The 22,726-nt window shown below is 43.4% G+C and overlaps 1 protein-coding gene across 1 annotated transcript in view; it reads right to left on the bottom strand.

Moving 5' to 3' along the window:
- The window catches only part of LOC128685260 (transmembrane protein 151B), a 53,369-nt gene that overhangs the window by 7,580 nt on the left and 23,063 nt on the right, over positions 1-22,726 (bottom strand). Inside the window, exons 6-7 of the mRNA XM_070083026.1 lie at positions 12,616-12,691; positions 499-708 (exon numbers count right to left, since the gene is read on the bottom strand). Coding sequence (XP_069939127.1) covers positions 499-708; positions 12,616-12,691 — 286 coding nt within the window. The remainder of the gene's footprint in view (positions 1-498; positions 709-12,615; positions 12,692-22,726) is intronic.

The raw sequence follows: 22,726 nt of genomic DNA, 5'->3' as shown, positions 1-22,726 counted from the left end.
CTTGAAAAAAAAGAAAAAAAAAAAAATAGATCGACGCTCGCGAGTGGATAATTAAAAACTTGACAGCCGCTGCTTCACAAATTGGAGAGATCTACATATTTTTTTTTTACCGTATAAGAAACACTAAATCCGAGTATGAAATACTGAGTATGTTCACCGGGGGATATATTTCTCTTCTGTTTGTTATTCTGAGAGTAGTTTAAATCCTTATTTCAGAGATTAAAATATCCTCAACTGGTGGTTAACAGATGATATGTAGCTTTAATGACCCAGGTTTAGTCGACAGGTTTTTCATCTAGCAAATTAAACAAATATGCAAGTCATTCAAGCCTATAATTCTAGGGTTTGGGGTAACTGTACACACACCTGGGGTCAGAGTACACTTCTGAGGTCACTGTACACCTCTGGGGTCAGCGTACACTTCTGGGGTCACTGTACACCTGTGGGGTCAGCGTACACCCTTGGAATATTTATTTCAGTTGGTGTCAGCGTACATACCTGGTAGTGAATATAGGCAGTGTTGTACTCAATGACAAGTCTGAGTGGCCAGGAGAGCAAGAGTAGAGAAGCCAACCAGAAGACTGAGTGTCTGTTGTACCAGGGTGGTCTCTTACTGTCGCGACGAGCTATGACGAACTCCTTGAAGTTGACGTTGGTCAAGTCCAGACCCTCCCTCATCTCCATGTAGTCATCCCGACGCTCGTTCTCCTGGTCAGTGGTGGGTGGTGAGGGAGAGTGAGAATGATTGGTCATGAGAGTGGGGGAGTGGGAGAGAATGAGAAGAAAGAGGACGTAAAGTAAGAGATGAGAAATGCAGCTCGCTCTCGCCTCTCGTAAGCAGTGAGCAAATAAAGTCAGACTTTCTCAAATAACCCACAAAAACTCACACATTAAAAGAAATCACTACTATGATGGGAAACCCAGACGTAGTTCTGGTATAGTACATGTCTTAGTATGCTTCTCTCCTAGTACTTTGAATATAGTTCTATCCTAGTATACAATTCTACTCTAGTATATACTAGTTCTATCCTAGTATATAACTGTCCAAATAAGCAATCAATTAATGCTTCTTTTTTTTCTTATCCTAGCATATCTCACTGCATTTTTTTATGAAGTACCCCTAAAAATTCTAGTATCTGATCCATCCTTCTCTCTTCCTCCCTTCCTCTAATGTTATTCATCTCTCAGAATGGCAGAAAATTGTACCTGCATCCGGCCAATTAGCTCAGCTGGAGGCTTCAAAGAGCAGAAGCCTCGCCTTCCCGGAATCCTTAAACATGACTGACCAGCGCACACGCGCGCGCACACCACAACACACACACACACACACACACACACACACACACACACACACACACACACACACACACACACACACACACACACACACACACACACACACACACGCACACACACACACACACATACACACACATACACACATACATACACATACACATACACACACACACACACACACATACACACACACACACACACACACGCACACACACACACACACACACACACACACACACACACACACACACACACACACACACACACACACACACACACACACACACACACGGGCAGACATACACACACACGCATGCACATACAACAGGCCTAGTGTCTAATCGACATGTGCCTAGGACCAAATGGTAACTAACACCATTCCCCAATATGTTAAGGACACTACCAGAGAGAGAGGGGAAGATGAACCAGCAAGACTGGACCTTGTGTTCACCCTTAGTAGCTCAGACATCGAGGACATCACATAAGAAAGGCCCCTTGGAGCTAAGGACCACGTAGTTCTGAGATTTGAATACATCTTAGAGCTACAAGTGGAGAGGGCAACAGGAGTAGAAAGGGAAAAGCCAAACTATAAAAGGATGGTGGGGGGGACTACACATGTATGAGGATCTTCCTGCAAGAGGTTCACTGGGAAAGAGAGTTGGTAGGAAAGTCAGTAAACGAAATGATGGACTACATAACAAAATGCAAGGAGGCAGAGGAAAGGTTTGTTCTCAAGGGTAACAGATATAATGGGAAGACCAGAATGAGCCTTTGGTTTACCCGAAGGTGTAGGGAGGCAAAAACTAAGTGTGCCAGAGAATGGAAAAAGTACAGAAGGCAAAGGACCCAGGAAAATAAAGAGATTAGTCGACGAGCCAGAAACGAGTATGTACAGATAAGAAGGGAGGCGCAGCGGCAGTACGAAAACGGTATAGCATCGAAAGCCAAGTCTGAACCGAAACTGCTTTACAGCCAAATCAGGAGGAAGACAACAGTCAAGGACCAGGTAATAAGGTTGAGGAAAGAAGGTGGGGAGCTCACAAGAAACGACCAAGAAGTAAGTGAGGAGCTCAACACGAGATTTCAGGAAGTATTTACAGTGGAGGCAGAAGAGACACTGGAAAGACAAAACAGAGGGGTACACCAACAAGTGTTGGATGAAATGCACACAACCGAGGAGGAGGTGAAGAAACTTCTAAGTGACCCTGATACCTCAAAGGCGGTGGGACCGGACAACATCTCTCCTTGGGTCCTTAGAGAGGGAGCAGACAGTGTGTGTGCCACTAACCACAATCTTCAACACATCCCTTGAAACTAGGCAACTACCTGAGGTATGGAAGACGGCAAATGTGATCCCCATCTTTAAGAAAGCGGACAGAAACGAAGCACTAAATTATAGTCCAGTGTCACTGACGTGTATAGTATGCAAAATCGTGGAGAAGAATATCAGGAGATTAGTGCAGAAGCTAGAGGATCAGGCACATATAACAGGAAGGGCACTGCAATGGATCATAGAATACCTGACAGGGAGGCAACAACGAGTCAAGGTACATGATGAGGTATCACAGTGGGCGCCTGTGACGAGCGGGGTCCCACAGGGGTCAGTCCTAGCACCAGTGCTATTCTTGGTATATGTGAATGACATGGCGGAAGGGATATACCCAGAAGTGTCCTTATTTGCAGATTGCAGATGATGTGAAGTTAATGAGGAGAATTAAATCAGATGCGGACCAGGCAGGTCTACAAAGAGACCTGGACAAGCTGGACACGTGGTCCAGCAACTGGCTCCTAGAATTTAATCCCGCCAAATGCAAAGTCATGAAGATTGGGGGAAAGGCAAGGAAGACCGCAGACAGAGTATAGGCTAGGCGACCAAAGACTGCAAACCTCACTGAAGGAGAAAGATCTGGGGGTCGACCCCTGCAACCTCAACTAGGTGAGTACAACTAGGTGAGTACACACACACACACACACACACAAGAAAGCAGGAGGAGAAAAAAGCGATTGAAGGTATCATGAAGGTGATACGCGAGGGAGACATGACCCAGGTGGCAAATTTTCGGAGAATCGGGTGGTTCACAAAGAGAAGGAAACGGCCTCTCAAAGTAATTCTCAAGGCAGAATCAACTCGAACCATGATCCTGCAGGAGAAAGCACGGCTGAGAGGCAAACAGGAGTTCATGAGTGTGTACCTCGATCGAGACAGAACACAGGAGGAAAGGATGATACTGAAAGAAAGAGTGCAAAAACGAAAGGAGGAATGGGAGGAAATGACAAAGAGCAGAATAACCCAGAATAACCCAAACCAACCATCACACACTGATCCCTCTATTCCCACCCCCCAGCACCACGAACTCTACCCCTACAGCAACCCCCTATGGGAGCTCTTCCTCCACCTCTACTGCAACCCCCCACAGGCCCCCACCAGAGCTCCTGCTCTCCCAACCCCAGTATTCCCCCAGGACCACAGTTACAGTATTAGAACAGAAATTGAAGGTTTGGTACACAAATGCGGATGGATTAACGAATAAATATGAGGAATGGCAAGAAAGAATCGATGAGAAATCCCCAGACATCATAGCAGTTACAGAAACAAAACTCACGGAGACAATAACAGATGCAATCTTCCCACCAGGATACCAGATCATGAGGAAAGATAGAAGGGGCAGAGTGGGAGGAGGGGTTGCTCTGCTCGTAAAAAAAACGATGGAAATTCGAGAAAATGGGAGGCATAGACGAGACAGGAGAAAGGGACTACATAGTAGGTACACTTCAGTCTGGAGAGCACAAGGTGGTCATTGCAGTGATGTATAATAAACCACAGAACTGCAGGAGGCCAAGAGAGGAATATGAAGAGAGCAACAGAGCAATGGTGGACACACTGAGGTGGCAAGAAGAGCTCACTCCAGCAGAGCAAAGTTGCTGGTTATGGGGAATTTCAACCACAGGGAGATTGACTGGGAAAATTTGGAGCCACATGGGGGTCCCGAAACATGGAGAGCCAAGATGTTGGATGTGGTGCTGGAAAACCTCATGCACCAACATGTTAAGGACACTACCAGAGTGAGAGGAGAGGATGAACCAGCAAGATTGGACCTTGTGTTCACCCTGGGCAGTTCAGACATTGAGGACATCACATATGAGAGTCCCCTAGGAGCTAGTGACCACGTGGTTCTGTGCTTTGAATACATAGTAGAGTTGCAAGTGGAGAGAGTAACAGGAGTTGAATGGGAAAAGCCAGACTATAAAAGAGGGGACTACATAGGGTTGAGGAACTTCCTGCAGGAGGTTCCGTGGGACAGAGAACTGGCAGGAAAGAGAGTAAATGAAATGATGGAATATGTAACAACAAAATGCAAGGAGGCAGTGGAAAGGTTTATTCCCAAGGGCAACAGAAACAATGGGAAGACCAGAACGAGCCCCTGGTTTACCCGACGGTGTAAGGAGGCAAAAACAAAGTGCAATAGAGAATGGGAAAAGTACAGAAGGAAGAGAATACATGAAAATAGGGAGATCAGTCGCATAGCCAGGAACGAATATGCACAGGTAAGGAGGGAGGCCCAGCGACAGTATGAAAGTAACATAGCATCGAGAATCAAGACTGACCCGAAACTGTTGTATAGCCACATAGGAGGAAGACAACAGTCAAAGACCAGGTGATCAGACTGAGGATAGAAGGTGGAGAACTCACAAGAAATGATCAGGAGGTATGTGAGGAGCTAAACAGGTTATTTAAGGAAGGTTTTACAGTAGAAACAGGAAGGGCTGTGGGAAGACAGCACAGAAGGGAACATCAAGAGGGAATATACCAACAAGTGTTGGATGACATACGAACAACCGAGGAGGAGGTGCAGAAGCTGCTAAGTGACCTTGATACCTCAAAGGCGATGGGACCGGAAAACATCTCCCCATGGGTCCTTAGAGAAGGAGCAGAGATGCTGTGCGTGCCCCTAACGACAATCTTCAACACATCCCTTGAAACTGGGCAACTACCTGAGAAATGGAAGACAGCAAATGTAGTCCCCATATTTAAGAAAGGAAACAGAAACGAGGCACTAAACTACAGACCTGTGTCTCTGACATGTATTGTATGCAAAGTCATGGAGAAGATTATCAGGAGGAGAGTGGTGGAACACCAGGAACAGAACAAGATTATAAATGAAAACCAGCATGGGTTCATGGAAGGCAAATCCTGTGTCACAAACCTTCTGGAGTTTTATGACAAGGTAACAGAAGTAAGACACGAGAGAGAGGGGTGGGTTGATTGCATTTTCCTAGACTGCAGGAAGGCCTTTGACACAGTTCCTCACAAAAGATTAGTGCAGAAGCTGGAGGATCAGGCGCATATAACAGGGAGGGCACTGCAATGGATCAGGGAATACCTGACAGGGAGGCAACAACGAGTCATGGTACGTGAAGAGGTATCACAGTGGGCGCCTGTGACGAGCGGGGTCCCACAGGGGTCAGTTTTAGGACCAGTGCTATTTTTGATATATGCGAACGACATGATGGAAGGAATAGACTCTGAAGTGTCCCTGTTCCCAGGTGATGTGAAGCTGATGAGAAGAATTAAATCGGATGAGGATGAGGCAGGACTGCAAAGAGACCTGGACAGGCTGGACATGTGGTCCAGAAACTGGCTTCTCGAATTCAACCCTGCCAAATGCAAAGTCATGAAGATTGGGGAGGGGCAAAGAAGACCGCAGACAGAGTATAGGCTAGGTGGACAAAGACTACAGACCTCACTCAGGGAAAAAGGTCTTGGGGTGACCATAACACCGTGCACGTCACCGGAGGCACACATCAACCAAATAACTGCTGCAGCATACGGGCGCCTGGCATACCTGAGAATAGCGTTCCGATACCTTAATAAGGAATCGTTCAAGACACTGTACACTGTGTATGTTAGGCCCATGCTGGAGTATGCAGCACCAGTCTCGAACCCACACCTGGTCAATCACATCAAGAAGTTAGAGAAAGTACAAACGTTTGCAACAAGGCTAGTCCCAGAGCTCAGGGAAATGTCGTACGAGGAAAAGTTAAGGGAAATCGGACTGACGACACTGGAGGACAGAAGGGTCAGGGGAGACATGATAACGACATACAAGATACTGCGGGGAATAGACAAGGTGGACAGAGATAGGATGTTCCAGAGAGGGGACACAGGGACAAGGGGTCACAACTGGAAGCTGAAGACTCAGACGAGTCACAGGGACGTTAGGAAGTATTTCTTCAGTCATAGAGTTGTCAGGAAGTGAAATAGCCTAGCAAGTGAAGTAGTGGAGGCAGGAACCATACATAGTTTTAAGAAGAGGTATGACAAAGCTCAGGAAGCAGAGAGGGAGAGGACCTAATAGCGATCAGTGAAGAGGTGGGGCCAGGAGCTGAATCTCGACCCCTGCAACCACAATTAGGTGAGTACACACACACACACACACACACACATAGGCAAGAGCTTGCTTGGGGTCAAACACTCGTATTTATCGGAGAAGCTGTATACTGTCATCTAGCTGAGAGGTTTATGTGTGAAACCTCTTTGCCCTCTCTGGATCCTGCTGAGTTTAGTACGGTAGTTGGGTGAAGACCAGCATGGGTGAGTCACCCACACTGCCCCTGATCCTCCCCTGTCACCTCTCTTTTACACCACAGCTAAAATAATCAGTAGTAAAGAGAATAGTATAGGGAAAGAAAGAGAAGATGGTAGTATTTTGTGGGTCAGGAGATACGGAAGCCTCGTGTGTTGAGAATCTTTGTTAAGAAATTGACCGCTGGGTGGCTAGGCGGGAGGGTTTGTAATATGGAAAATTTAAAATATCTGGATGAACCTCGTAAGATACATACCAGTAATTTAATGAAAGTAACAAAGATAATTCTTCTTTTTCAAGGTTACAGAGACATGTAAGAATCTTAGGACACTCTAGGTCGCAAAAAATGTCCCCCTTCGATACCTACTCCACTCTTTCTAAGTCCACAAGTCACTCTAGACCTATATTAATTTCAAATGAAATATACATCACCAGGAATTCTGGTAAAACATTAATATAAATATGTGGACTGTATGTTAATTTTAATAAATGACTACATATACACTGACGGAGAATTTATAATAATAACACTCACCAGTTTGTCTGGAGATTACTTTGTGTGTCATACACAAACCCATTCCTAAAATATGAAGAAAATACTGGCCAGAATTCCAACATAAATCTAGACATCACCTGGGTTAATTTTATACTGTTTCCATCTAATTACGAAGTCCTGTCCAATCGCCTAATTTTCACGTTCTGCAGGACTGGAAATCCAACAATTTCTGCTCACATTTAGGAGGTTTCAACCACAATTTAACCTCCAGAGCGACGAAATTTATGCACATTTCACTAGTGTGCCTTTGCCCAATTCAAATCAATGGCGTCTCTCCCCAGCGACACTAACCCACCGTCGCTGGTTCATTTTTCTATTTACAAATTAATTTTTATTAACTACAATGTATTCCATGAATTTACGTACAAAATGCACTGTATTTTCGGAAAATATGCAGCATTTTCCACATGTAATGTATGGTTGGTCTTATCAGTGGGTAAGCCACTACTGGCTTATCAGAGCTGCAGTCTAGTGGGTAAGTACCTGATGGCTTACCTGACTTATGTAAGCCAGTTAATAAGCCAGAGACTGCTACTTAGGATTCATAAAAGACACTTTAAGACCCGAGACTGATACACCTGACCCATGATGTCAAGACTCATACTGCCAAGAGTTGCTGTCAAGACTCATGCTGTCAAGAGTTGCTGTCAAGACTCATGCTGTCAAGACTTGCTGTCAAGACTCATACTGTCAAGAGTTGCTGTCAAGACTCATGCTGTCAAGACTTGCTGTCAAGACTCATACTGTCAAGACTCATGCTGTCAAGAATTGCTGTCAAGACTCATGCTGTCAAGAGTTGCTGTCAAGACTCATGCTGTCAAGAGTTGCTGTCAAGACTCATGCTGTCAAAAGCTGCTGCCAAGAGTTGCTGTCAAGACTCATGCTGTCAAGAGTTGCTGTCAAGACTCATGCTGTCAAGACTCATGCTGTCAAGAGATGCTCTCAAGACTTATGCTATCAAGACTCATGCTGTCAAGACTCATGCTGTCAAGACTCATGCTGTCAAGAGATGCTCTCAAGACTTATGCTATCAAGACTCATGCTGTCAAGACTCATGCTGTCAAGACTCATGCTGTCAAGAGTTGCTGTCAAGACTCATGCTGTCAAGACTCATGCTGTCAAGAGTTGCTGTCAAGACTCATGCTGTCAAGAGTTGCTGATAAGACTCATGCCATCAAGACTCATGCTGTCAAGACTCATGCTGTCAAGACTCATGCTGTCAAGATTCATGCTGTCAAGACTCGTGCTGTCAAGACTCATGCTGTCAAGACTCATGCTGTCAAGACTTGCTGTCAAGACTCATGCTGCTAAGACTCATACTGTCAAGACTCATGCTGTCAAGACTTGTTGTCAAGGCTCATGCTGTCAAGAGTTGCTGTCAAGACTCATGCTGTCAAGAGTTGCTGTCAAGACTCATGCTGTCAAGAGTTACTGTCAAGACTCATGCTGTCAAGAGTTGCTGTCAAGACTCATGCCATCAAGACTCATGCTGTCAAGACTCATGCTGTCAAGAGTTGCTGTCAAGACTCATGCTGTCAAGACTCATGCTGTCAAGATTCATGCTGTCAAGACTCATGCTGTCAAGACTCATGCTGTCAAGACTCATGCTGTCAAGACTCATGCTGTCAAGACTTGCTGTCAAGACTCATGCTGCTAAGACTCATACTGTCAAGACTCATGCTGTCAAGACTTGCTGTCAAGATTCATGCTGTCAAGACTCATGCTGTCAAGATACATGCCATCAAGACTCATGCTGTCAAGACTTGCTGTCAAGATACATGCTGTCAAGACTCATGGTGTCAAGATACATGCCATCAAGACTCATGCCATCAAGACTCATGCTGTCAAGACTCATGCTGTCAAGACTCATGCTGTCAAGACTCATGCTGTCAAGACTCATGCTGTCAAGATACATGCTGTCAAGACTCATGCTGTCAAGATACATGCCATCAAGACTCATGCTGTCAAGACTCATGCTGTCAAGACTCATGCTGTCAAAACTCATGCTGTCAAGATACATGCCATCAAGACTCATGCTGTCAAGACATTGTCTCAAGACACATTCTCTCAAGACATATGCTGTCAAAACACATACTGTCAAGACGCATGCTCCAAAGACACATGCTGACACACGGCAGTAAACTCCGAGCCATCACTCTAATGACACACACAATACCGACAAGTTGATGACTAAGACACATGTATCTTTATTAAAAAAAACGTTTAGCTCAGTATGGGAAAAACGCCACTGGTTTACTAAACGTTTAAATAATAGAGATACCCAGGTGTTGCACATGTGTCTGACTCACAGTTTTGTAATGAGTCAGGAAAATTGTCTTGATTTGATGTTACGAATGATAGAGAAAGATTTATACCAGCCAGAAGAATTGTTGATGAGGTGAAGACAATGTCAAGTAGTTGTTGATGAGGGGAAGACAGTGCCAGGTAGTTGTTGATGAGGGGAAGACAGTGTCAAGTAGTTGTTGATGAGGGGAAGACAGTGCTAAGTAGTTGTTGATGAGGGGAAGACAGTGTCAAGTAGTTGTTGATGAGGGGAAGACAGTGTCAAGTAGTTGTTGATGAGGGGAAGACAGTGCCAAGTAGTTGTTGATGAGGGGAAGACAGTGCTAAGTAGTTGTTGATGAGGGGAAGACAGTGTCAAGTAGTTGTTGATGAGGGGAAGACAGTGTCAAGTAGTTGTTGATGAGGGGAAGACAGTGTCAAGTAGTTGTTGATGAGGGGAAGACAGTGCCAAGTAGTTGTTGATGAGGGGAAGACAGTGTCAAGTAGTTGTTGATGAGGGGAAGACAGTGCCAAGTAGTTGTTGATTAGGGGAAGACAGTGCTAAGTAGTTGTTGATGAGGGGAAGACAGTGCCAAGTAGTTGATGAGGAGAAGACAGTGCTAAGTAGTTGTTGATGAGGGGAAGAGAGTGCCAAGAAGTTGTTGATGAGGGGAAGACAGTGTCAGGTAGTTGTTGATGAGGGGAAGACAGTGCTAAGTAGTTGTTGATGAGGGGAAGAGAGTGCCAAGAAGTTGTTGATGAGGGGAAGACAGTGTCAGGTAGTTGTTGATGAGGGCAAGACAGTGCTAAGTAGATAGGTAAGACACATATGCAACAGTTAGGTATCTTTATTTCGAAACGTTTCGCCTACACAGTAGGCTTCTTCAGTCGAGTACAGAAAAGTTGATAGAAGCAGAAGATACTTGAAGACGATGTAATCAGTCCATCACATCGTCTTCAAGTATCTTCTGCTTCTATCAACTTTTCTGTACTCGACTGAAGAAGCCTACTGTGTAGGCGAAACGTTTCGAAATAAAGATACCTAACTGTTGCATATGTGTCTTACCTATCAATCTGTCGGTATTTTATACCATTTTAATGTACAGTGCTAAGTAGTTGTTGATGAGGGGAAGAGAGTGCCAAGTAGTTGATGAGGGGAAGACAGTGTCAAGTAGTTGTTGATGAGGGGAAGACAGTGTCAAGTAGTTGTTGATGAGGGGAAGACAGTGCCAAGTAGTTGATGAGGGGAAGATAGTGCCAAGTAGTTGTTAATGAGGGAAAGACAGTGCTAAGTAGTTGTTGATGAGGGGAAGACAGTGCCAAGTAATTGTTGATGAGGGGAAGAGAGTGTCAAGTAGTTGTTAATGAGGGAAAGACAGTGCTACGTAGTTGTTGATGAGGGGAAGAGAGTGCCAAGTAGTTGATGAGGGGAAGACAGTGCCAAGTAATTGTTGATGAGGGGAAGAGAGTGTCAAGTAGTTGTTGATGAGGGGAAGACAGTGCCAAGTAGTTGTTGATGAGGGGAAGACAGTGTCAAGTAGTTGTTGATGAGGGGAAGACAGTGTCAAGTAGTTGTTGATGAGGGGAAGACAGTGCCAAGTAGTTGTTGATGAGGGGAAGACAGTGCCAAGTAGTTGTTGATGAGGGGAAGACAATGCCAAGTAGTTGTTGATGAGGGGAAGACAGTGTCAAGTAGTTGTTGATGAGGAGAAGACAGTGCCAAGTAGTTGTTGATGAGGTGAAGACAGTGCCAAGTATTGGTGATGAGGCGAAGACAGTGTCAAGTAGTTGTTGATGAGGAGAAGACAGTGCCAAGTAGTTGTTGAGGAGGTGAAGACAGTGCCAAGTATTGGTGATGAGGCGAAGACAGTGTCAAGTAGTTGTTGATGAGGGGAAGACAGTGTCAAGTAGTTGTTGATGATTGAAAGACAGTGTCAAGTAGTCGTTGATGATGGGAAGACAGTGTCAAGTATTGGTGATGAGGGGAAGACAGTGTCAAGTAGTTGCTGATGAGGGGAAGACAGTGCCAAGTAGTTGATGATTAGGGGAAGACAGTGCCAAGCAGTTGAGGATGAGGGGAAGACAGAGCCAAGTAGTTGTTGATGAGGGGAAGACAGAGCCAAGTAGTTGTTGATGAGGGGAAGAGTGCTAAGTGGATATCAGGACACTGATCACCTTCTATCAAGGCTAGGGGATTGACCACCTCTTATCAAGGCTGAGGGACTTCCCACCTCCTATCAAGGCAGAGGGACTGACCATCTCCTATCAAGGCTGAGGGACTGACCACCTATCATGGCTGAGGGATCGTTCGCCTCCTATCAAGGCTGAGGGACTTCCCACCTCCTATCAAGGCAGAGGGACTGACCACCTATCATGGCCGAGGGATCGTTCGCCTCCTATCAAGGCCGGGGGACTGACCATCTCCTATCAAGACTGAGGGACTGACCACCTGACTCATCTGAGAAAGCCTTCTGCGCTGGCGAAGAGTTTCCAACAGCAAAGATACCAGTGACTTATTCATCGCCATGAAAATTAGAGGCAGTTAGGTTTGATTCACGGGAGGGCGAGGATGGGTACCTGCCATTCCCTAGATCAGGAGCCCTGAAGCGGCATCAGGGAAAGGACCTAAGAAGGGCCTTGTATTTTACGACATACTCGCCATGGGTTCAACCCCCACCCGTTCAGTGGTTTGGGAACTCCAAAAAAGTCAGAAGAAGTGGCTTGTAGCCCCTGCAGTCCTAGTGACGGGAGACATTCAGTCTTCCCAGACTATCTAGGGACTAAGGTGTAAAGTTCCAATTCTTAGGATATGTAAACAAGTCTCCATGTTGAGCAGGGTAGGTGAAGATGATAAAAGAGGCTCTGAATAGCAATAATATTTGGCGGACTCACCTGAAAGAAGCGAGCTCGCTGTTCCTCGAACTCATTCGCAGTCTCCAGGTTAGCGAAGGCGAAGCCCTTGGAGAACCTGCAAGATCAACAGGTGTTAGATAAGCAGGTGTGAGATCAGCAGTGTCAGAACAGCAGGTGATAGATCAGCAGATGTCAGATCAGCAGATGCTACGTCAACAGGTGTTAAATAGGTAAGTGTTAATCAGCAGGGGTTAATCAGGTGTTAAATCAGCAGGTCATAGATCAACGGATATTGATGATACAATCCTGACACTACAGTAGTACAATGCTGACACTACAATAGTACAATAATGACACCAACAACCTGGAACATCAAACAGAAATAGATTGTTGATGTGACAGCAGTGAGCCTCGCCATCAGACGGTCGCTGCAGTCTAGTCACTGTGACCAGACTGCAGTGAGCACTGGCTTACATAGTGGGACCAGAAGTATAGTGGCCATCCCCGCCACCAGCTTGTATAATGTAGCCAGATTATAGCAACCATCTGTAGCTATAATTTTAATTAATAATTCACTATGTATCAAAATTTCACTTTTGTCGTCTTCCTGGGAAATAGGCATCATTTCCCAATTCTTTACAACTAAACAAAATTTAAAAAAGCAATTTTGATCCCAGAACTTTGCTTTTGTGGTCAGGACACTTCTGGAACACTTTCATTAGAGAATGATGTGAAACTATTATGTTCTAGGGTTTTGTTTGGCAAATATAAAAACAGGAGCTCACAAACCAGCATTCAGTTCAGCTCTGGCTGCCTGAAAAGATACATCAGAAGTGAAATGGCATCAAGAGGCTGCAGTCATTCTCCAGATACATTCTGCTACATATGTGGTCAATTCATTAAGACAAGAGCAAAGTTTAAATGAAATGCATGTAACAGGAACTAATTCTTTTGTTCTTTTACAGGATGATATAGAGGAGGAAAAAGAATCATGAAGTTTGGTGTTCCTAGAATATGGCGTGAACTCACTGATCACTCAACCAACTAACTGGTGGATCCTTCCCAACACCGAACTGGGAAAAATGCACCTGCTATTTCTTATCCAGACCTTCCCTCTTCTATTGCACCAGTACCACACAGCGCTGATCTTCCTGTACCTACACCTCCAGAAATATGTCAACCGTCAGGAGAAGAAAGCAGCAATTCAGAAAACGAAGAGCACAGTGAACAGCTTTTGGGAGAAATCCTTACTATCCAAACAAAACAAACTTCAATGACCTTATCAGAGATCTTGGTTTGACAAGGTCAAATGCTGAGCTTTTGATTTCAAGGCTTAGTCAAGGAGTGGGACTTGGTGGATGAAAGTGCAAGTGACAAGCCAAAGAAAACGTCACTAACATTTCTCAAGCCTCTTCAATAATGAAGACAGGTTGTGCTACTGTAGTGATGTATCAGGCCTGTTTGATGCAATTGGAATTGCATGCAATCCAGATGAGTGGAGACTCTTCATTGACAGCTCCTCCAGAAGTCTAAAAGCTGTACTTCTGTACAATGAGAACAGGTATCACATCAATCATCATGAAGTGATCCTCCTGCCTGCCATTGCCGCTCTCTTTTACATTATCAAGATATACTCAAGACTATTAGTCAGGATACTCAGCAAGCGTCCTCCTGCTTCCTTTAACTCTAGTCAACATCTGCCATACAGTGCTCTGCGGCTGGGTTCAGTCTCTGCTCTTTTTCTACGATGTTCCTTTCCCGCACTTCCCTGCTCACCCCTTGTTGTTCTTGCCTGTGAGTCATTCACTTCAGTTCTGTAAAGCATATATACATAAACAAACTATACCCCGAGTGGAGCATCTCCCCCACCGTATGTATATATATATATATATATATATATATATATATATATATATATATATATATATATATATATATATATATATATATATATATATATATATATATATATATATATGTGTGTGTGTGTGTGTGTGTGTGTGTGTGTGTGTGTGTGTGTGTGTGTGTGTGTGTGTGTGTGTGTGTGTACTCACCTAATTGTACTCACCTAATTGTGGTTGCAGGGGTCGAGACTCAGCTCCTGGCCCCGCCTCTTCACTGATCGCTACTGGGTCCTCTCTCTCTCTGCTTCCTGAGCTTTGTCATACCTCTTCTTAAAACTATGTATGGTTCCTGCCTCCACTACTTCACTTTCTAGGTTATTCCACTTGCTGACAACTCTATGACTGAAGAAATACTTCCTAACGTCCCTGTGACTCGTCTGAGTCTTCAGCTTCCAGTTGTGACCCCTTGTCCCTGTGTCCCCTCTCTGGAACATCCTATCTCTGTCCACCTTGTCTATTCTCCGCAGTATCTTGTATGTCGTTATCATGTCTCCCCTGACCCTTCTGTCCTCCAGTGTCGTCAGTCCGATTTCCTTTAACCTTTCCTCGTACGACATTCCCTTGAGCTCTGGGACTAGCCTTGTTGCAAACCTTTGTACTTTCTGTGTGTGTGTGTGTGTGTGTACTCACCTAGTTGTACTCACCTAGTTGAGGTTGCGGGGGTCGAGTCCGAGCTCCTGGCCCCGCCTCTTCACTGATCGCTACTAGGTCACTCTCCCTGAGCCGTGAGCTTTATCATACCTCTGCTTAAAGCTATGTATGGATCCTGCCTCCACTACATCGCTTCCCAAACTATTCCACTTACTGACTACTCTGTGGCTGAAGAAATACTTCCTAACATCCCTGTGATTCATCTGTGTCTTCAGCTTCCAACTGTGTCCCCTTGTTACTGTGTCCAATCTCTGGAACATCCTGTCTTTGTCCACCTTGTCAATTCCTCTCAGTATTTTGTATGTCGTTATCATGTCCCCCCTATCTCTCCTGTCCTCCAGTGTCGTCAGGTTGATTTCCTTTAACCTCTCCTCGTAGGACATACCTCTTAGCTCTGGGACTAGTCTTGTTGCAAACCTTTGCACTTTCTCTAGTTTCTTCACGTGCTTGGCTAGGTGTGGGTTCCAAACTGGTGCCGCATACTCCAATATGGGCCTAACATACACGGTGTACAGGGTCCTGAATGATTTCTTATTAAGATGTCGGAATGCTGTTCTGAGGTTTGCTAGGCGCCCATATGCTGCAGCAGTTATTTGGTTGATGTGCGCTTCAGGAGATGTGCCTGGTGTTATACTCACCCCAAGATCTTTTTCCTTGAGTGAGGTTTGTAGTCTCTGACTCCCTAGACTGTACTCCGTCTGCGGCCTTCTTTGCCCTTCCCCAATCTTCATGACTTTGCACTTGGTGGGATTGAACTCCAGGAGCCAATTGCTGGACCAGGTCTGCAGCCTGTCCAGATCCCTTTGTAGTTCTGCCTGGTCTTCGATCGAGTGAATTCTTCTCATCAACTTCACGTCATCTGCAAACAGGGACACCTCAGAGTCTATTCCTTCCGTCATGTCGTTCACAAATACCAGAAACAGCACTGGTCCTAGGACTGACCCCTGCGGGTCCCCGCTGGTCACAGGTGCCCACTCTGACACCTCGCCACGTACCATGACTCGCTGCTGTCTTCCTGACAAGTATTCCCTGATCCATTGTAGTGCCTTCCCTGTTATCCCTGCTTGGTCCTCCAGTTTTTGCACCAATCTCTCGTGTGGAACTGTGTCAAACGCCTTCTTGCAGTCCAAGAAAATGCAATCCACCCACCCCTCTCTCTCTTGTCTTACTGCTGTCACCATGTCATAGAACTCCAGTAGGTTTGTGACACAGGATTTCCCGTCCCTGAAACCATGTTGGCTGCTGTTGATGAGATCATTCCTTTCTAGGTGTTCCACCACTCTTCTCCTGATAATCTTCTCCATGATTTTGCATACTATACATGTCAGTGACACTGGTCTGTAGTTTAATGCTTCATGTCTGTCTCCTTTTTTAAAGATTGGGACTACATTTGCTGTCTTCCATGCCTCAGGCAATCTCCCTGTTTCGATAGATGTATTGAATATTGTTGTTAGGGGTACACATAGCGCCTCTGCTCCCTCTCTCAATACCCATGGGGAGATGTTATCTGGCCCCATTGCCTTTGAGGTATCTAGCTCACTCAGAAGCCTCTTCACTTCTTCCTCGGTTGTGTGCACTGTGTCCAGCACTTGGTGGTGTGCCCCACCTTTCCGTCTTTCTGGAGTCCCTTCTGTCTCCTCTGTGAACACTTCTTTGAATCTCTTGTTGAGTTCTTCACATACTTCACGGTCATTTCTTGTTGTCTCTCCTCCTTCCTTCCTTAGCCTGATTACCTGGTCCTTGACTGTTGTTTTCCTCCTGATGTGGCTGTACAACAGTTTCGGGTCAGATTTGGCCTTCGCTGCTATGTCATTTTCATATTGTCTTTGGGCCTCCCTTCTTATCTGTGCATATTCGTTTCTGGCTCTACGACTGTTCTCCTTATTCTCCTGGGTCCTTTGCCTTCTATATTTCTTCCATTCCCTAGCACACTTGGTTTTTGCTTCCCTGCACCTTTGGGTAAACCATGGGCTCATCCTGGCTTTTTCATTAATCCTGTTACCCTTGGGTACAAACCTCTCCTCAGCCTCCTTGCATTTTGTTGCTACATATTCCATCATCTCATTAACTGGCTTCCCTGCCAGTTCTCTGTCCCACTGAACTTTCAGTTTATGCTTCAAGAAAAGGTTCAAACTAAAAGTTACAATCTGTCAACAATAATGCATTATAATGGTCTAATCATCTCTACAAGAGTTGAATGTTATTTATAATGTTAGTGCTAGTGTGTGTGTGTATATATATATATAGAGGCAGAGAGAGATATATATATACACATGCTACATATACACACAAAATAATATATATAAGTTGCAGATATAACCACCAGGAAGGCAATCCTCAGATGATCAAAACAACCAAAACTTGTTTAAATAATGATATATTTATTATTTCTTCTGTCCTTCATGAACACTTATTGAATATGATTTATCAGTCACTATCCACCATCATTCAGACATTACGCGCTGATGCACTATATACATACATCTGTGTTTTTTTTCAATGAGTTGCACTTTCTATTTTCATTATCCACAAAGAGCAAAGGGCAAAGACGCTTCGTTATAACATGAGGCATCGAAATAAGTTGGTTAATAATATAATTTTTCAGAATATTATCAAAAGATAATAGTTGAAAACTATAAAACTGATGTTAACGTTGGACAGGTGGAATATCACTAAATGAGATATCGTTATTTATGAAACGAAAAGAATGATTGATCCACTGGTTAAACAGCTGGTTGTAGAGAACAGTAAATAAAATTAGACAACTGGAGATCTGAGAGCATGTAGTGGTGAATATAATGTTAAACGATTCAAACATGGAAGAGAAAGAGAATATGAACGCAAAATCGCATCATGATTGAAGCAAATGGTTGATGCATATAACATAATAAGTGCAATGCAACTGGCAGAGAGTAACAGAGATATATATCTGGGCATAAACAAGGAACATGAGGTTTGAACCATGAGAGAGCAATCATGGTGAGAATCACATAGAGAACTTGGTGTAGTAAGGTTTAAACAGTGTAAATGATAATGGGAGCCCTTTGATTGGAACCTGTATAGAAAGGGGTTTAGTTATAGTAACAGAGACATTTTTAAGAAAAGAGTGATAAATAAGTATATGATATATGAAAGGGAAACACAGTAGTTATGATTTGCATGGTAGAGCAAAAGACTATGATAGACTTGTGATGTGGCAGTGTTTATAGAGGGGCCACAGATATACTGGGATCACTTTGTGCCAGAGCACTTGAGAGTAAAAGTGTAGATGGAAGGCAAGTATAATAGCTAATTGTAAAGAGAGGCAAGGCTGAGAAACTGAAAAGAGGAGGCAAGAGGGTGGGTGTGATATAAATAGCTACTTGGAGGATGATAACATTGAGAGCATAGGTACAACAGAGGTATAGGGGTAGGCTTAAAATGTAGAGCAGGAGGTTCCAGGCAGAAGCTGAAGCTATATGGTGCTGGTGCAGGAGGGGGAGGAGTGATTGTGGAAATGATATGTGGTGCAGAGAGGTATAAGAGCAGAGTGAGGAGGGTTTTATATAGAAGTGATGTGGAGGGAGAGTATAGGAGAAAGAGAGAGGCAGAGGAGTGGAAGCAGCTGTAAAAGAGAGCAAATGAGAGGGTGAGATAAGCATTGAACAAATTTAAGTGAGGCCAGAGTGTTGGGAGTGAGATTAAATGTTGTGGCGTTTCAGAGAACAACGATTGTCATTAAAATGAGAGAGAGTTATTAAAGATATATAACAAGAAGATGAGTGAATATTTATAATCGTTAAACATGATAATAATAAATGATTACATGAGTTGTCACCGTCATCCTAATATGATATCGTCCGTTTATATAAAGTCTCTATATAAAGTGCAGTAAACAAAGGCAATAAACACTAATTGTATAAAAAAAAGATATTCCTTCAACAAAGCAAAACAATATGGTTTGATGTTGAAAATTATTAATAAACACTATAAAATTAGGATTAAGAGATAAGAAGTTTGCAGCAAAGTGTGTATTAAAAGAGTAAAATTATGATAAGTCTGTTATATACTGGTAAAGTATAGAGCGTAAGAACTGGTGTTAAATTAAGCATAAGTTACTAAAAATAGAGATATATTAAACACAGGTTAGAAAGTAGTAAAAGCTGACTGTAGCTACATAAACATATAAAGTGAACAGTATTAGATATACTAAAGATGTCTTAAAAGCATCATGACTGTTATATGCACTGAGAAATGCCCATCAATGCAGATAGAGTAGTTAATGAGTACAGCAAGAGCTACGAGATAAGAGGTTCGTTATATATGAGGTAATGCTCAGTAAAGAAAATACGGCGATGTGATGTCATCGTTGTTTAATAATATAGATGTCAAACCGCCAGCCCACGCGAAGTGAGCAAATGATAGTGAACTCACCGTCATGGAGTTAACACGCAGCCTCGCCACACACCGCGCCCAGAGACTAAAGGCAAAGTTAGAGAATGGTGGACGAATTAATAGGTGCAAAATGCTGAAGAAAACAGCAACACAGGCGAGGTGTTACGAGAAGAACAGAAGATTAGTAACAAACGCCGAACACTACATCGATATATGCGAGAAAGAATGATCCAGATATTGTGAGTGATGTTTCAGATAAATCAAAGAAAGATGATAAACTAACTGATTATAAAGAGTGAGTAAAATGAGAGTTCAGATGACAAAGATCTGTCCGATACAGGGAACAAGATATAACCACTGAACGCTTATATGTGTAAAGAATAAGAATAATGTTGGTAGTTATATAACATATGATGCAATGAGGCAATGGCAAAGTAATGATGCAATAATCACAACAGAGAGGTAATAATGGAAACTGTTGAACTAACAGGGTTTATAAAGGTTGTTATGTGGTTCAGACAACGTATATGGAATGAAGAACAGAAACACTTAAGATAATTATCCGTAGTGAAGCAGCCGCACGTAAACCATCCGTCCATACATAATATATTCAAATGAGGCTGGATTTGCAAAAAGAGCGTTGACAGGACATAACAGACAATGGCTGTTACGACGTTGTTATGATGCAACATTATGATCAGGAATCACAGGTTAATTGATTCGAGATACATGAAAAAACACTCCAACAGGTGTTAATGTTACAATGAAAATCAGTAAAGCAACTCCTTCGCAAGATATATGAGTTAAAGATGAAAGCATCCAGTCCTGGGTGAACTCAACAAAGTATATGTGTATGAAGAGAGGAGATATATATATAGCAGAGAGAGAGTAGAGAGAGGCATATATATATATATATATGTGTACCACCTGCAATGTTCATTGTAGTTAAATGTTCTGGCTCTGTCCGCCTTCACCATGAATTGTCTTCTCGCCCACGAGCGATCACCCACTAAAATCAATATTCAGCCCACTTTCAAACATTTTGAATAATTGTCTTCTTCGCCTACAACCCATGAATGAATAATATTTCCACATTTTCTGACTCATTTGTGTTAACTTCAACAAGCCTGTTTTGTTCCTCTCGCAAAACTATCCGTCTCGCCAATATCCTAACCATCCACTTATATTATATGTTTGTTATTTGTCTCCATCTGTCCTCCAAAAATGTCAATGATTTGAATTTTTTCAGGTATTCTCTTAGCTGAACCAACTACAACTTTGCAATTTTCCAAGCCGACAGCTTATCGGCGTGGTTCAAATGGAAAAGCAATATTTGGCATGGGCCTGAATATACACGGTATAAAGTGTCTTCAAGATTCTCATTATGTACGTGAACGTTGCTCAGTTGTTAAGTCATGAGGCTGCAGCAGTTATTCGACGACAAAGGCTTCGATACGCAGCGGTGTTATATCCCATGATTCTTTCCGAGCGAGTCATGCTCAACAACAGTCATACTGTCGCCGTATTTTCAAAGCTTTCCGCCTTTATGATTTTACTACATGATTAAATTTATATTAACATGACCAAACATCGTCCATAACTTCTTCAGCTCGCTATTCATCGATTTACTTCTCTCGCCAATTTCCACACTATCCACAAAGATACCCACTCAACCCCATCAAATGAAACACACAGTATCAAACGAGCACCTGGTCCCGACTAGATATCCCGGTTCTTGTTGTCATGAAAAGTTCACTTCAGATATAATACATATGCAACATGATTTGTTATGCTTCCTCGTTTAGTATTTTCGAATTCATTATGTTTCACAGCTGATGTTTAGCTTTGTACTTGTTTTCTTTAAAAGATCCATATACAAGGCCTTCGTGTCTCATATAACACAACCACCACCCTCACTGGCCTGCTGCTTCCATCAAAAAACATGTCTGAGCATTACATGATCAGTTTTGGTAACTAAATAGAATTAGCATTTAAGGCTCTGTCTGTTCGAGAAACAACACTTCCTCTACATCTTTCTCCATCTTACATTATACATGTCATATAAACATTTCTTAAATGAACACATGTCTACTCAGTGAAGCAACAGTTTATGTATGTGCTTAAAAGACAAAGAAATAAAGAAGCAAAATGCTACATCTCAGCTTCTTCTTCCTCCCTTTGACTTACGGAGAGATGTTGTTCATCCATTGCTTTGAGGTATTGATGCTTAGTAGTTTTTCACTTCTCTCATCTGTATGTAAGGTTGTCCAACACTTGTTGAAATATTCCTTTGTTGTGTCCCCATCTGGTCTATTCTGTCCCACAACATTAGTTCCCGCCAAGCCCCACACTTCTGATCTGCCCCCAGTGAGTTTCCACCTCTCAGCTCCATTACCTGGTCCTCCGATCACAGTCTTCTTCTCCCAAGCAGGTTTTCTGGGCCGATTTGACTGATGTTATGTCGTTTTACACAGCCGTTGGGCACCCCAGTCAGCACAATGCTTTCTGGGTCTTCACCAATCTCTGAGCTCAACTATACCCAAAATTTTTCAGCTTACACTACTGTTTATCTTCTAAACCCGCCCACATGCTGCTCTGTAACAAACCCTCTCTGCTCTGCCCAAAGCTTAGAGTTCATTTATTTGTCATTGATTTTGACGCTTTGTCCACCAGAACTCAGAAAGCTACACCTATACTTTTTATATTGGTTCACTTTTGCCCACTTTATCCTTCTCTGACTTGCAATTGTTTATACAGTCAACCAACCAAACCACTATCAATAGTCATGGCTTTGGTGATATTCGTTCACTGTCCCGCCCGCCAATCACTCAAGATCTGTCCCACAGTCATCCCCTGAAGCTGTCCCCAGACACGTTGACAATAGGCTTTGGCACTAATCATCATTCTGGTCAAATAATTGTTGTCTGTTAGTTTTTAGTTTATCTCGTAGTTGAAACGTTTATTAGAACACTTTGAGAGCACTGTTGATATTTTGCCACCAGTTATAACCAACATTCATCTTGTTATGCCCGTCACTTCTTCGGCCCGCAAATGCAGGAATACATGATCACCCAACTGATCGACGCCAATGTTTCGACTGAACACTGGTAATGTAGTCTCTTTCCATGAACGATGTCCATGCCTTCATTTTCAACCTCATTGGTGTTTGAGTGGTGCAACCCTCCTCTCACCTTCATCTTCCTTGCAGGACTGATATCTCA

The sequence above is a fragment of the Cherax quadricarinatus genome, chromosome 8, assembly GCF_038502225.1.
Source record: "Cherax quadricarinatus isolate ZL_2023a chromosome 8, ASM3850222v1, whole genome shotgun sequence".
In the NCBI taxonomy this organism is placed as follows: Eukaryota; Metazoa; Arthropoda; class Malacostraca; order Decapoda; family Parastacidae; genus Cherax; species Cherax quadricarinatus.
This window is presented reverse-complemented; position numbering and strand designations above follow the sequence as displayed.